This window comes from Henckelia pumila, chromosome 3 (assembly GCF_033568475.1).
Source record: "Henckelia pumila isolate YLH828 chromosome 3, ASM3356847v2, whole genome shotgun sequence".
In the NCBI taxonomy this organism is placed as follows: Eukaryota; Viridiplantae; Streptophyta; class Magnoliopsida; order Lamiales; family Gesneriaceae; genus Henckelia; species Henckelia pumila.
In genome coordinates, this window is record NC_133122.1 from 155651375 (window position 1) to 155666603 (window position 15229).

Below are 15229 nucleotides of genomic sequence, written 5' to 3' on the forward strand. Positions count from 1 at the left end.
TACCGTAGCATAATTGGGAGTCTCTTGTATTTGAGTGCTACTAGACTAGATATCATGTTTAGTGTATGTTTGTCTGCTAAATACCAGAATAACCCAAAAGTTTCACATCTTAAGGTCGTGAAAAGAATATTGAAATATGTGGCAAGGAGTTTGGATTTGGGTTTGTGGTACACTAAAGAAACCAACACAAATTTTGTAGGATTTAGTGATGCTGACTGGGTGGGAGATTTAGATGAGAAAAAGAGTACCACGGGGTTTTTTTTTCTACTAGAACAATAATTTAGTATCTTGGTATTGTAGAAATCAAAATTGTGTATCTCTTTCAACTGCTGTATCAGAATATGTAGCAGCTGAAAGTTATTGCTCACAACTCCTGTGGATGAATCAGATGTTAGAGGATTTTGACATTAAAAGTGAAACTCCCATAGTGTACTGTGATAATTCAAGTGCCATTGAAATTTTCAAAAATTCAGTACAACACTCTCGAACGAAACACATTGACATTAGACATCACTTCATTCGATATTTGGTCGAGAAAGGCATGATCTGCATTGATTTTATTGGAACTAATAACCAATTAGCTGATATATTCACTAAAACATTGTATTTTGAGAGATTTTCCAATCTAAGGAAGTCTCTTAGCATGTGTGAACTGTAAACATACATAGATGTTGTCTCGAGTGTTGCTAACACTTGAGACAACACCGAACATGCATGAGCATTTTTAGGATCTTTAGACATTCTGCATTCATGCATTCATATTGTTTTGTGAAGTGTTTGATACTTTGTAACCATCAACCATAGTATACACTCAGGTTTATATGCAAAATTGTTCTTTTTACAGCCTAATAGTTGTTAATTTGAATAGCGCTCTGACTAAATCGCTAAGTAGTTGAGAGATGTTCGTGTATTCCATGATCCTGTCCCATGTGAACAGTGATTTCGCAAATTCAGAAGCTCAACTTGATGAATTTATCAATGATAATCATATTGACCATCAAGCTTTAATGAAAATCAAAAGAAAATGGAAAAAAAGCTACCTCAAGGAGTCCCTTGAAGACCGTTCCTTTAGTGTGCAGGCTACCACTTCTGTTGCAATAATTCCATACGACTGTCTATTCATTAAAAATTTCTGGAAATCTTGAGTGTTGCTGCAAGATGTTACCAACATTGTCGATAACACTTCACTTGTTAACATTCTTTTTGAATGTGTTAACATATTCTTTTATTGTTACACTATGTTTTAAACATACTTAAGACATGCATACTTATTTTTGTTGTGAATATATCTAGCTGAAAGGTTTGCATTTCGAAATAAACAAAAATTTAGGGATTTGCCATATCCACTACCTTATTATCGTTTTGGGGGCCGGGGGGGGGGGGGGGGGGTATCACTTTGGCCGAGAGTTTAGGGAGAGACGGAGTCTAGGGTTGGTATTTAAATGTGATCAAATTCTTAGAATATTTCATCATTTCCTTAATTGATCTCCTTCACTTTCTTCTGAAAATTTTTGTTGTAGGTCCTCATATTTATGCCCTAACTATCCTCTGTTTTTCACTCCCAAAAATTCAATGGCAGAAAAGGGGTTCGACTCGCATGATATTCGCATTGAGATGGGGTGTAAGGAAGATGTTGTGCACGAAGAGCCAACACCCTCATCACCACACCCAGAAATTGAGCAAGCAATCGTTCCCGCAATTTTATAACCTGTGCCTCTAGATATTATTGCATCAGGAGAGCCTGGAAACGCATTGGATGTTGAAAATCTACCAAATCTATCGCTTCTGAAGGAATTACTTCCCCCACAGCCACTGAATCGTCGTTCCAAACGATAGGCTGGGTACAATCTGGATCTGACACCATCAAAGCGCTTTAAAGGAAAAGGCCAATCATCATGTACTTCTCTGGTGGACACGGAGTACTCCTCTGGTGATGACAGTGCTGATGAAGATTTTGAGCTGGTGGCTCGTCCAAAGGTCCAATCTGTTTCTACTGTTTCTGTTTTCTCTTCTGAGCAAGCTGTTGCTAGTGAATCACTTGAGGATTCAACCTCTTAGGATGATGCTTCTGCATCGAATCCCTCACCTATAACAACTTCTGTGAACACGGGGCTTCTTTTCTCTGATGATGAAGAAGCGTCTATTGCCAAATTTTGACTGATTTAAAGCAAACTAAGGCCAAAAAGTCAAATGCATCTCCGTCCGCCTTTGACGACGAACCCGATAAGGATATGCTTCAAGGATTTGCTGATAACCGCCCCAAGATACATATAGATATTCCACTGACTCTAGTGACTCCAGTGAAGCATCTGATGATGAAGAAGAATATGAGGAATCTGCCTCTGTGGCAGATGTTGACTCAGATATTGCTGACATCCTTTACAACACCCTCGATGAGGAATATTTGGTCAGTTAGTCATTTTCTTCTTATTTTTACTCCGAGAGTTCTGCAAATGATTGGAAACACTATGCCAATTGAGAATTCTTTGAAGAGCGTAACATTGATCTGGAATCATATGGTCCTCAGAATCTGGTAAAATTTTTCCAAATCCGGAACATGTTAGCTACTGTTACTTCAGGTATCCCATTTTGCAGGAAGCTTGCCTTAGAATTTTATTGTAATTTGACTGTTGCCGTGAAGGACCCCCGATATGTTAAGTATGGGAAGGTTTATGTGAGGGGTCAAATATTTGATTTTAGCCCTGCTGTGATCATTGGATTTTTCCATTCCCCAAATGTGGATGATGCTGCTCAACCCTCTCTGAATGAGATGACCTCTGTCATCACTGGTGGCCGTGCACCAGCTTTCCTACTCATCCACACAAATTGTTTGCGGCAAAGCTTACATCTCTGTACTCTGTGCTTCACAAGACTGCAGTGAAAACTTGGACACCGTCTTCAAACTCCACCAGAGTGACCAAACATCAAGCTTCTGCGCTGTATGCTATTGGAACTGGAGCAGCTTTTAATTTGGCAGAATTGTGTTTGACACAGCCCTGGCCTATGAAGATTGTGGCCAAGTCACTTACAAGCTTCCTTATCCATATCTGATATATGCAATGCTGGTATCTCAAGGATTCGAGAAAGATGATGATGAACCACTTTCTGCTGCTGTGGATTTCCTGAAGTTAGCCCCTGTTTTGCTTAAAGGAAAACAAAAGCTTGATCTACCATGGACAGATTCAGGTGTTGTGCCAGATGTTGGCAACACTGAACCTGTAAGTGTCCTATCTGTACCACCCACTTCTACTCTTCTAGTGGACTCGGCCTCTATCCAAGCACAGATGCTGCATGCTGAGCAGATGATCAACCAAGTCAAGGCAGACATTGCTTACTATGAAGCACTACTGTGGTTTAGTTTGTTTGAGTTCTCTCAAACCATATTTGTTTCTGTTTACTTTTTGCTCTGATTTGTTTTGTGTTTTTGCTCTGATCTGTTTCTAATCAATGTGAATGTTAATTTATTTGATTATGACTCTATGATTTGTTCTAAGTTATTTTTCTCTGCTCTGGTAATACTGGACTTAAGTGTTGGGAGGAGATGTTGGTAACATCCTCGATAACACCTATGCTTAGACTAAGGGGGAGAATGTATTCTCGAATTCAGGGGGAGGTTTGACATTTAGGGGGAGTTGTGATATGTGCTGAATTGATTCGATGTGTTTTGTCCAAAAAGGCAAAAAGAGAAAGATTGAAGAGAATATTTATTTCCTAAAATCTTGTCAAGTTTTAAAAGATTTATTTAAGTCTTTTGTCTTTCTTGGACTTGAAGTTTTTAAATTGATTGAGATATTTTAAAAATGAATGATCTTTTACTCAATTGATTTATTTACTTAATTATTTGATATCAGATATTAAGTACTTATCATAATACATTTTTATCTTCTAACTTATCAGTATTTCCTTATCTTTGCAGATTCAATTTTTGAAATAAGGAAATAAGATCAATGCTTACACGTTTAAAAAGGAGAGAGCTGAACACACAGCCGAGAGAACTTTTGGAGAGAATTGAACGTGAACTATAGAGATTTCTGAATAAATATTTTGAAGCTCGTTTTACAGTCCTGGTTGCTGTTGTGATTTACTTGAGTGCCTTGAAGTCTTTGAAAGCATTGAAGAATTGGTCGAAGACGCGTAGCTCTCGTATTTTGATATCAAGGATCAACTCCTTTTATTGAGTTTTCTTGTTCTAATTTTTGTAGACTTTTAGGGATTTTTATTTTTTTATTATTTATTTTCTTGTTTTGAGAAAACTGAGTTTTAATGTTATTCACTAGTATTAAGGTTTTGTAAAACGATTTACAATTTTCTAATGAAGTTTTTTGCCTTGAAGCACCGCATGAGTACTTTGTACTTGTGCTTAATTATTCATGTGTTTTTTTATTAGTTGTTGTTTTATTCACGTTTTTTAATATTTCCGCTGCATGTTATGACAGATGTTAACATCTGGTGACAACATCTGATTCTGATATTTATTATACCTAATAATCCTTACAATTTGAAAAATGCATTGACCACGTCGCTTATTCAATTATTTTATAATCGTATATGTTTGTGTGACTAATATTTTATGAGCTATTTTTTAACATTATAAATAAGATATTACTTATAAAAATAATTTATTGCACAAAACCTCCCTGTGAAATATTGAAAATGCACACTTCTCCCCTATGAAATTTTAATACGCATCCCAACCCTTAACCTTATGTAATCGTTGCATGTTTAACCCTTGCCACGACGATTTTGTTAAACATGAGCTGTTTTTGCGCCAAAATAACCATTGTTTTTATAATATTAGGATTATGATACGAAATTGTCCTTTTATTATTGTAATAATTTTTATATCTACTCATATACTTCATCACATCAAAATAAATAATTTTTATTTACAAATACGCATGATGTATTTGAGTAAATATGAAAAATACTACAATAAAAGAAGAAAATTTTCGTACTATAGACCTAATATTGTACCATAGACCTAATATTATAAAAAAGAATGTTGGTTGTTAGGAGTCATTTTAAAATGTTGGTTGTACCATAGCGAGTGTCATTTTAATAAATAAGATAATATTTAATAACTAAAAAAAATATGAAACCATATAAAATGATTAATTTTTCTAATAATTTTGGTTTTGTTGGTAAATTCTCTATTGTAATAATATACTAACGTCTCTTGCTCGTGATGCGTGCATATACATAAATTTTTTTATATTAATTAATTTTTTCATGTTATTTTTAGAACTCACATTATAATTAGATATTTAAAAGTTTAAGATCGATAACTATCTAATGTAAAAATTTAAAAATATAAACAAAGATAGCGAGTTTCATTTTAGAAAATAAGATAATATTTAATGACTAAAAAAAAGATGAGACCATATAAAATGACTAATTTTTCTAATAATTTTGGTTATGTTGGTAATTAAGTTAGTATATTATCGTAATTTCATGTCAAGCTTCACTAATTAATTAAAAATTAGTTACGTATAGAGTATCTACTATAATAATATAGAAAGATACAAGAATGATATGGAGAATTAAAATATTAAAATAAGATCTTTTTTAAAAAAAATTAAGAGTCACCCTACTTTTCTTAAAACAACTTGTGTCAAAAATTCGGCAAAGAAATTTAAAGAGTTTATATGCCGAACACCCCCCAAAATATATTTTAAAAGTGTACACATTACAAACAATTAATCCATAGTTAAGCTTACATGCACTTAAATTATAAGTGCTTGAAAATAATAGAGAAACATTAAGAAGAAAAATATGCTTCAACCAATTAACACCAGGAAAATAACTACGATTTGCAACATATATAAACACTACATTTCGCAATTTTGATCTTACTAAAGGATTAGCAATAGACACATTTTACATATACATACTATTTTCTATTGGACTTCAACATTTATATTTCTCAAAACGCAAGTATATTGCATTGTTTAGGTAATGTCTATAAGAAATTACCCACAAAATAGTTTCATAACTTTGCACATTATAAGTATCTCAGTCTTGTTTGACATGTTTTAGGGCTCTGTGTTTCAAATATTCTTTAAAACCGAGGCTTCTTTTACTAGTTGAGCTGGTTTGAAGTTCAATGAGATGTTTTGGAAAATGTTCATTTTGTATTTTTGAGGTGGTTTCTTGATAATGACTACATCTGCCAGTAACTCTTTTTCAGCATGTAATTAGGAGCTCTTTTCTTCATAACCGTGCGACGCTAAGGATGATTCAAATGATGGGACACATAATATGATTGTATTACGTACAAATTTTCTCCCCCTTCATTTCTTGTGTCCTAATTTAAAAAATGAACTGCAAATATTTGAATTTTTCATTGATGTCATCAAGGTTGAAATGTTTTTCTTGTTATAGATAAGAAGAATAAAACTTAAAAGATATGAAAAGTTTAATGCTGAAAAGAACAAGGTTTTAATTAAATATATCTCTTGTTCTGCTTCAATCATCTCTTCACTTGACATGCCTAATAACATTTCTGCTTTCTTGTACTCCACATATGCACTCAAACTTCTAGTTCCATTAAACAATTCTGCTTGAAAACGTAACTGATACGACTATAGTAAATTACAATGGAAGTTTGTTACAATTTGTAATAAAAGTATTAGATGTTATGTTTGAAATGAGTTTAGGTTTTCAAGGTATAAGGATAACGTATAGTGATTTTGGGCTTGGAAAATATTGAAAGCAATAGAAACAAGTGAAACTAATATTTTTAGGCAGCTCCACAAGCTTTGGAACAACTTGGACAAAATAAAAAGTATAAACGATGCTTTGATTTTTATGAACTTTTTAGCTTAAAAAATTAGTTCAGTTGAGATGTCAGCTGAACCGTCTTCTTTCTTGCAACCAAAAAAAATGTGCGAAAAGAGGTCGACTGATAGATTAGAACACCTGAATAAATGGCTTGGAAATAAGGTTGACTGAAAAGTGTCTACAAGTTTTGGGCTTGTGAGTTTGATACACTTCAACACAAAGCAAAAGTCTTTTCATAAATTTTGAGTAAAAAAAAAGGAATGTTTGAGTGAATTCCTTTGGAGTGACTTGTGAGATTTTGTATGAGTAACTTTTATTACTAAACGTTTCTTGCAGATACAATGAGTTTTAGTAAAGAAGGAAGAGATAGTTTGAGCCAAAGATTTTCCAAGGCTCAAGCGGAGGAATTGTCTAGAATGATGAGAGTCGCGATGAGGGCCGAGTTGAAGTCAGTTAATGAAAGAATAAATAGGCGTAAACAACAATATGTTTATGGATGTTCGAATATTTAAATAATCATATGTCAACCCTTCTTTTACTTGTTGGAATGTTTCAATAGAAGAGTGAGAATTATGACTTGTAAAACTTTGATTCAGTTATAACTTATCACACTGCTTCAATTAAAACTCCAAGTCTCGAATGATCTATTACAAAATACAAATGTTGTAAGATACTGTAAGGCCCGAATATATTAAGTTCTTAATGACGAGATTTAAGAGTTAAATTCCGAATAAGAGTGAAAAGATGAATTTAAGAATTTATGAAAATTAGAGATTTCAATTTCGGGTCAAAAATATTTAATTTGAGAATTTTTCGGATTTTAAGATTTTAATATCCGAAATTCTTAAATTAAAAGATTAAAAATATTTAAATTGATATTTATGAAATTTAAGATGTAAATTCCAAGATTATAAATATCAAGGATTTAATTTGAGAATGAAATACGGGTAATGACCAATTTGCAAATATTGATAAGTTCAAGGACGAAAATGCGATAAGGTTCGAAATGATTTAATTTTAATTCGAGAATATTTAATTTGAGAATATTTAGAGTTTAGACTTAAATTTTATTATTCTTAAATTATTTAGGATTGAAATTGAATTAAATTGCTTGTCCGGGGACTGAATTGCCATTAGGACAAAGTTCAGGGACTAAACTGCAAATAGGCCAATATATATCCAAAATTCACATATTTCCTAGCATTTCACGTGTGAATCAGAAAGGAATCAGACAAGAACCGAGAAGGGAGGAAAAAAAAAGGCTTCCAAGCCATTTCTGATATTTCAAGCTCCGATAAAAATCGATCCGTCCGGTAGAAATTTTGATTGAGCATATATTTGCGATCACGGCTCCGAGTGCTACGTTTTGACGTAAGTTTTATGAAGTTCTACCATGTTTGAATTTTATGATGTTAAAATTAAGATTTGATTGTATAAACATGTTCTAGCATATACGACGATAGTATATCTAAGATGGATTGAGAAAAGATCGTCGTTTGAACCTGTTTATGAATTTTTGAAGATTATTTGCAATTCTGAAATTTAGGGGCTGCATATTTCGAAATTCAGCTGAAGAATTGAAGATGCTATCGTGTTGAGATCATAGTATTGATGATATTCATGTGTTTAGAATTTCCGATTTTGATCCGTTATGCCGTCGATTTGAATTCCGGTCACGGGATCAAGTTATTAGATTGTTTGATCCTAAATAAGAATGAAATGATATTGAAAGATCATCTTGAAGTATATATCAATGCATTTCAGATTTGAATTGCAACATATCTTTTTCGAGTCGGCGAGCTCGAGAAGTTAACCGTTGAACCGAGAAAGACTGAAGAAGGTGTGAAGCTAGTTTGCCTTGAATGATTGTAATGATTTGAGCAGATTTTGATAGAAGTTCTTTGATGTCAGTTGTCCAGACTTGGATCATCTAAACTCGAGATCGAAAGGTATGAATAGACATTAATAAGATGGACAGAATAACTCGAGATTGTTTCTGATTATCGAGTTGCCTAAAATCACATACATGCATGTTTAATATATATTATTGTTTACGTTTACATAAATGGGATAGATTATTCAAGATAGATATCTTCTTGAATTCCTAGAATATTTATGTAAATGTTTACTTGTCTTCTTTGATTTATATTATTTTCTGTATTGAACATGTTTTACGTATTCCATGTGATGCTTACAGATTTGTCGGTATCCTTGAGTGATTATATGATCATATGATTATATGATTGATGTGTTCAAAATTTTGTTTTAGCTTATGTATGATTTGATGCATCCAGAGTATGTTGCATTCATCTTGAACTCCAGTCTGACAAGCACAGAGGGTTGAAAGGTCTAGAGTGCAAATGACGTTTGGAGAACTGTAGTTGAGTGACATGAAATGTAGATTTACTTCCAGAGTCAGATGACTCATGACACGGAATATAGATTTATTTCCAGAGCTAGATGACTCACTATAGTTGCACCAAAGTCAGGGAAATTGAGATATTTAACACCACCTCGATTGGGAGAGTCGGTGGTTAGTTAAAGATTTTATTTCCCCGGGATCCCAGCACTACGATTTATTGATATCAGATTTGATAGCCTATTCCTTGGCACATGCATTGCATTTATGCATTAACCTAGAGATTTCTATGGTTTAGAATATGCGTTTATAAATGCTAGCATGTTATTATATTCCATTCAAGATGTGAATGTGTTTATATGCTTGGTATGAGATTACCTTAGATAAATAGTTATGCTTTAAGAAATTAAGGGTCGACTATGATTCTATGATTTACATGTTATTACATGTTTTATGATTGAAGATTCATTTGGCATATAGATTTAATATGCTTAGATGATGTATATGCATGTCGTTCATACTGAGATTTATTCTCACCGGAGTTATCCGACTGTTGCTTTGTTTGTATGTGTGCATTGCATCAGGTTGGGGCATAAGCAAGTCAGACTTGGCTTGGATTGCACGAGATTAAAAGATTAAAAGTGGAGACTCGGGTTTTTAAGCAGATGACATGTAGTTTATAAATTTGGTAATCATGTTAGAACAACAAGTACTTTTGTATATGTTGTTGTTGAGTATTGATTTATACTTGAGATTTCATGTACTACAGATATGTAAATTGATGTTTAAATGCATGTCAATTATGTAGAATCATGTTGGATAGCTTATATGAGAGATTATATCATTTTTCAGACTTGATAGCTTAAGAAGACTGATTTTTATACGCAGGGCACGAACCTCGTGCATGCCATGTGCATAGGTCCGGATGGACTCTGTCCCAAAACTGTTTTGAGAAAAGGAGGCATGGACCCCGTGCAAGCCTCCGTGCAAGGGTCCGTGTGTCCTCTGTTTCGAAACTCCTTTGATTTCAATTTCTGCATGGGCACGAACCCATATCCAGAACAGGCACGGACCCCGTGCCCTGGTTCGTGCAAGGGTCCGGACCAAGGTCCGTGTGTGAGCTGAATTTAAAAAAAAAAAAAAAAATTGTCAGTCTTTGATTTTATTCGTTCAAGTGTGATTCCTTTATGATTAAATGTTAATTGCCCCTTAAGATGAGATTAGCACCCGAGGTCCCCACAGATACAATGAATTACAGCTCAAAGATTTGCACAAATGTGATCCTTGAAACTTGATCAAATGTAAACTTAAAGTGTGTGATTTGATAACTTTGATTTTGAGTATTTGAGAATTTAGTTGGCTCTTGAAAACTTGCAAGTGCTAAATAATGCTTAGAAAAACGAAGAGACCATTCTCAATTGAATTCCAACTCCTAATTATAGAAGAACTTATGCAACAACCGCATTTTTCTAAACAGATTTGCTTCCAAAATTAGTAGACATTCCTTTGTCCTCTTGTCCACGTCATTATTATTGATCATCATGCAAGGTAGTGCGTTTGCAACCCTTCAATGTATACATTGGAGTGTACGAAAAACTTTATCCAAAAATTTCTAGACATAGCCGATTTTCCTTTGAGATTGTGACTCATAGATTTTAATATTCTTCCTAGTACATCAGTTAGGGTACTTTTCCAATTGATTGTCGTTGACTAGTCGAATTGTTCATCCATTTAAAGTTCAGTCAATGTTCTGAGTTCATTTATGATTGTAAATACCATTACTCAACTCATTCAAATTAACGTCCTGAGTACATTCAAGGACTATGCCCAATCAACTTATTGTTCAGTTAACTGATAAACTTGTCCAAATAAGATATTTCAGTTAAAGTTGTGGACCAAGTTTATTAGCTTAGTTGAGAATTCAATTCTTTTGTCATTAACCTTTTATTTTAACACCAAAACTTTATAATTGATATTCCAACGACGCTGTCAGAGGTCGCACCAAAGTTTGTTTTGGCCTCTCCCCTTTTGTTTTTACACAAAGAAATCTTTCGCCTCTGACACCATGTAAAAAAAAAAAGAATTGAAGAACTTTTTTCTGTCTTATTTCGTTAATTGGATAACACCCCTTTAAAATAATGTATAGATTACATATCACAATCCCAATATTTTGGATACTTGAATCAATCTAAATAATTTAGAATCCTACCAAAGTTAAATTGTCTTATCAACCATAATTGGAGAAGATCTGATTTATTCTATTCGAATCACATATCTCAACAGCTACCATTGAATGTTGAGCTAAATAAATATAGTGAATTGTCTTATTTGCTCAATGATGCAAAACTCAAATAATACATATTTTTATCACATAAAAATATTGTTAGTTGCTCAATCAAAAGAAATATTATTGAATAAAGAAGGATAAGATAGAGAAATTTACCTTTCAGGAAAGAAACTTTGGATGTTGACAAGAGCAACAGCGGAGGGAGCAGGACAAAGTACCATAATTTATCTTTAAGAGAAACACGGTCTATGAAAATGAGAGAAGAAGAATTCTGTTGAAGAATTCTCACCTTTTTTTCCTTTTTTTTAAGAAAATAAAAATAAAAGCCACCGTGGGCAACGCACAACATGCTCTGCTCATCAGATTGGCAGCATAAGTTTTTTTGTGAGTGTGTATATATAAATGAATGAGCCAAGAAATAATTGGAGATCTTAATCTTGTTATAACTTGATTGACTCATTCATTACAGAATTTCCAAAGGGTTTTAATTTTATCTTTTTATTTTATTATATCGTCAACAAAATTATTGATGCGAATTTGTGATTAATGCAATATTAGAGCCGGTGTGTGCAAATATGAACTATATATTGAAGTCATTGCTCAATATTCTTCAACTGTAAATATCAAATTCAAGGCATATATACTATAAGACAATTGGGACGTAGGTATTTCCATATATTGAACACCAGTTCCATGAAATTCTATTTCTTCACCATGATGTTCGTCCATCGCATAACAGTTTCGTTCCACGATGGACCATGTCCAGATAACAAAACAGGCAGAATAAAAGAAAAGTAAGAACTATCAAAACGACAGTAAATGAAATGCTAACTTAGCGTATTATCATAAGGTTGCACCCCATTGCTCATTGGATAAACTCCCCAAAGATTGCATCGAACAAACCCACAATACCCATTTAAAGACCTAAGATACATAAATTAGTACTAATAGGCGATAGGCCTAGTCCTTGATTTCACAGTTCTTGAGAAAGTAAATATTTTATGATAAGGTCTTGCCATTTTACGGCACGATGGGTACTATAATTGGTGCAACACAAGAGAAAAGAAAGCAATATGAACAAACGCAAGAAATCCAAATCTTGTGTCAGATGGCTGAGTTGGGTAGTGATTTGAGTTGGATGCAACAGTGTAAACAAGCTAAAATCGTATGTATCCAAAAGAACTTAGATTAGACATATATAAAGAGGAAGAATCAGGGATTACAGATTACTTGAAAGTTACAAATATATCAGCTATCAAGGGAGTAACCACATAAACGAAGATTCAAGTCAGAAGTTTTGAAAGTGCAGCCACATTGCCACGAGTTTCTCATTCTTGTAAATAAATATGATGGATTGCATAAAATTATCAAGAAACCAAGTAATTCATTGTCCGCCAAAACTTCCAGGTTTAGAGCCATAGGTCGACTAGTATGTAATATAAACTAAGATATATAGTAATTATTTATACTTTGGCTGCAAATTTTAGGCAGAAATGATCCCACGGGTCCTCTTAAAGTTCAAGAAATAGCACGACTTGTGCTGGTTTATTTCGTAGCGTACTTCGAAAGTAGTTGAAGAATTGGATATACTAACAAAGTAACAAAAGGTGTTAATACAAAGGCTCCTAGATAAGAACTCTGTACTCGTAACGAGCTATTCAAAATTCCTCCAACAACCAATTGGGTATTTTGTTATGTAGACTGAGTCAAACAATTTTTATTATTTTTTAAATGACCCTCCCCAATGTATTGAAATTACAATACAGAAGATTATTTTTCAAATTGAAATTGAAAAAGGTTAGATAACCAAAAACCGCCCCACAACCAATATGAATCCTCTACAGTAACATGTATAACATATCTTCATTTAAGATGATGTGACAAGTATTTGACATTTCTAAAATTTTAAGAAAGGCAGATGAAAGATTATCATTTCAAGCACCCCAAAAGGATTTTAGTTATCAAGGACGTGATCCAAAACAAAATTTCTTCTAGCCGAATACTATGGAATTTGTAAATCAAATAATTGTGTGACTCGTTCCAAAAATCAAATTCAAGCTAAAAGATTTTATATTGCTCTATACATAAAAATCTCGCTTCCCCTATCCACCTTTCTATACAAAATTCAGATTTAAAACATAGCATCAATAATGTCTATTGGCATGTAGATGATGCATAATGCTATGTCTGGGTACCCAATCTGCTCCTTTCAAAGTAAATCATGCTACGAAAAGAAAATGAAAGATCGGATACCGGAGCAGACAAATATTCTCATTGAAAAACCCATCAGAAGCCAATGAGGACCGATGGAAACAAATTTCTGAGAAACAAAACATGAAGTTGATCCTGATTGCTCTTTTTACATGATCACTAGTGGCACCAAACCACGCTTGTGATCATCCCTCCGCCGTGGTCCGGTTCACAAACTAAAGGTTCTCATGTCACATCCAGTAGCAAGAAGTTCAAGTTCCCATAGAAAGATTATGTTTGATAAGAAAACTATTCAGATCACCAGACGGTTTGACAAGTTTTCTATGTCATGCTACCGATTCTGATTAATGAAGTAACAATAAAAAACGAGCAAGTTTTGGAGTGGAATACCAGATTCAGATCAGAAATAGATGGAGGAACTTGTATGCAAGATTCCCATAATACTTACTGAACTAGACCATCATTTAGCTAATTAAACTATGTCATAATTTCGGTGCAAACGCACAAAAAAACATTACACCATAAGAGACTAATATCAAATCAATTCAAGACTTACCAATACTATTTCTTTTAGCAGAAAAGGGCCATAACTTTCTTCCGTTTTTAGCCTTCACCACAGAAAAGCTTTTAATAATCAGAATTGTCTTGCCCAAAACCAATCGGCCAAATCCTCTTCCAGGTATCATCACCACTGATACCTGAACCCGGTAAACCAGAAGTCAAATCTACCCGAGATCGGCAAATGGGGCAATTGGGCCTCTTCCGAATCCACCTATCCACACACTTCGCGTGAAACAAGTGCTTGCAAACAGGAAGGCTGCTGCAATTATCTCCTTCTTGAAAAGAATCCAAGCAAATCGCACAGTCTCGGGTTCTTTGAAAAGCTGCGGCACTATAAACTACGTTTACGAGTCGGGCCTGTACATGAGGTGAGTCGAAGGCAGTGGGGGTTGGGGAGAGGATGGAACGGGCTGCGGGATCAGTGGGGTGAAAGAAGCGGCGGTGGAAGGTGTTGGACATGAAGAGGAAGTGCAAGAGGACGATGGCAGCGAAGCCCAAGAAGAAGAGAAAGATGGAGAATATAACCAACATAATTACACATTTCAGGAGGAATAGGAATAATTTCCTCAAATTTGTTCTCCCAAATTCCGGTGAATCGCGGCGGCGGTAGGTGGAAGCTGGCATGATTTTTGGGAATTCCGGTGAAGAAAACTATAAATTGGGGATTGGATTTGGCCTTTGGGCGGGTGACTAAGATCTCCACGGTTCCAATTTCCTGCGTCAAGTTTAGGGGACCCGTTTACCCAACTTTCGTCCCAAAAAGAATAAGCAAACTTTTTTTTCACCCGATCTCGTACCCAAAATATTTTGAGACCCGACTATTTGGGATCCCGAATATTCGGGATTCCGTCCGATAAAGAGAAAAAATCTCGAATTTTTTTTCATGTTCAAGATTTCGTTCAAAAAAAAAATGTGATAATTTTATTAAATATACTATTTTGAAACTTATATTTATAAATAAAAAAAAATATTCAACTTAAAACATATAATATTAAAATATTTCGAATAATGTTTCAAAGTTTTGTTAACAG

General features: G+C 34.0%; 1 protein-coding gene across 2 annotated transcripts; it reads right to left on the reverse strand.

Moving 5' to 3' along the window:
* Positions 1–224: 224 nt before the first annotated feature.
* LOC140890447 (RING-H2 finger protein ATL40-like) lies at positions 225–14915 on the reverse strand. Of its 2 annotated transcripts, none has more exons than XM_073298231.1 (2): positions 14194–14915; positions 225–373 (listed from the first exon to the last, which is right to left on the reverse strand). In XM_073298231.1, the coding sequence occupies exon 1, from the start codon at positions 14820–14822 to the stop codon at positions 14265–14267; it is 558 nt and encodes a 185-aa protein (XP_073154332.1). In that variant the 5' UTR covers positions 14823–14915; the 3' UTR covers positions 225–373; positions 14194–14264. The 2 variants fall into 2 exon arrangements, with proteins under 2 accessions (XP_073154332.1, XP_073154331.1); XM_073298230.1 differs by lacking the exon at positions 225–373 and adding an exon at positions 11246–11672.
* Positions 14916–15229: the final 314 nt, after the last annotated feature.

Excerpts from the sequence above, each read along its gene's own strand:
- LOC140890447 (XM_073298231.1), bottom strand. The coding sequence starts at position 14,822 with ATGCCAGCTTCCACCTACCGCCGCCGCGATTCACCGGAATTTGGGAGA.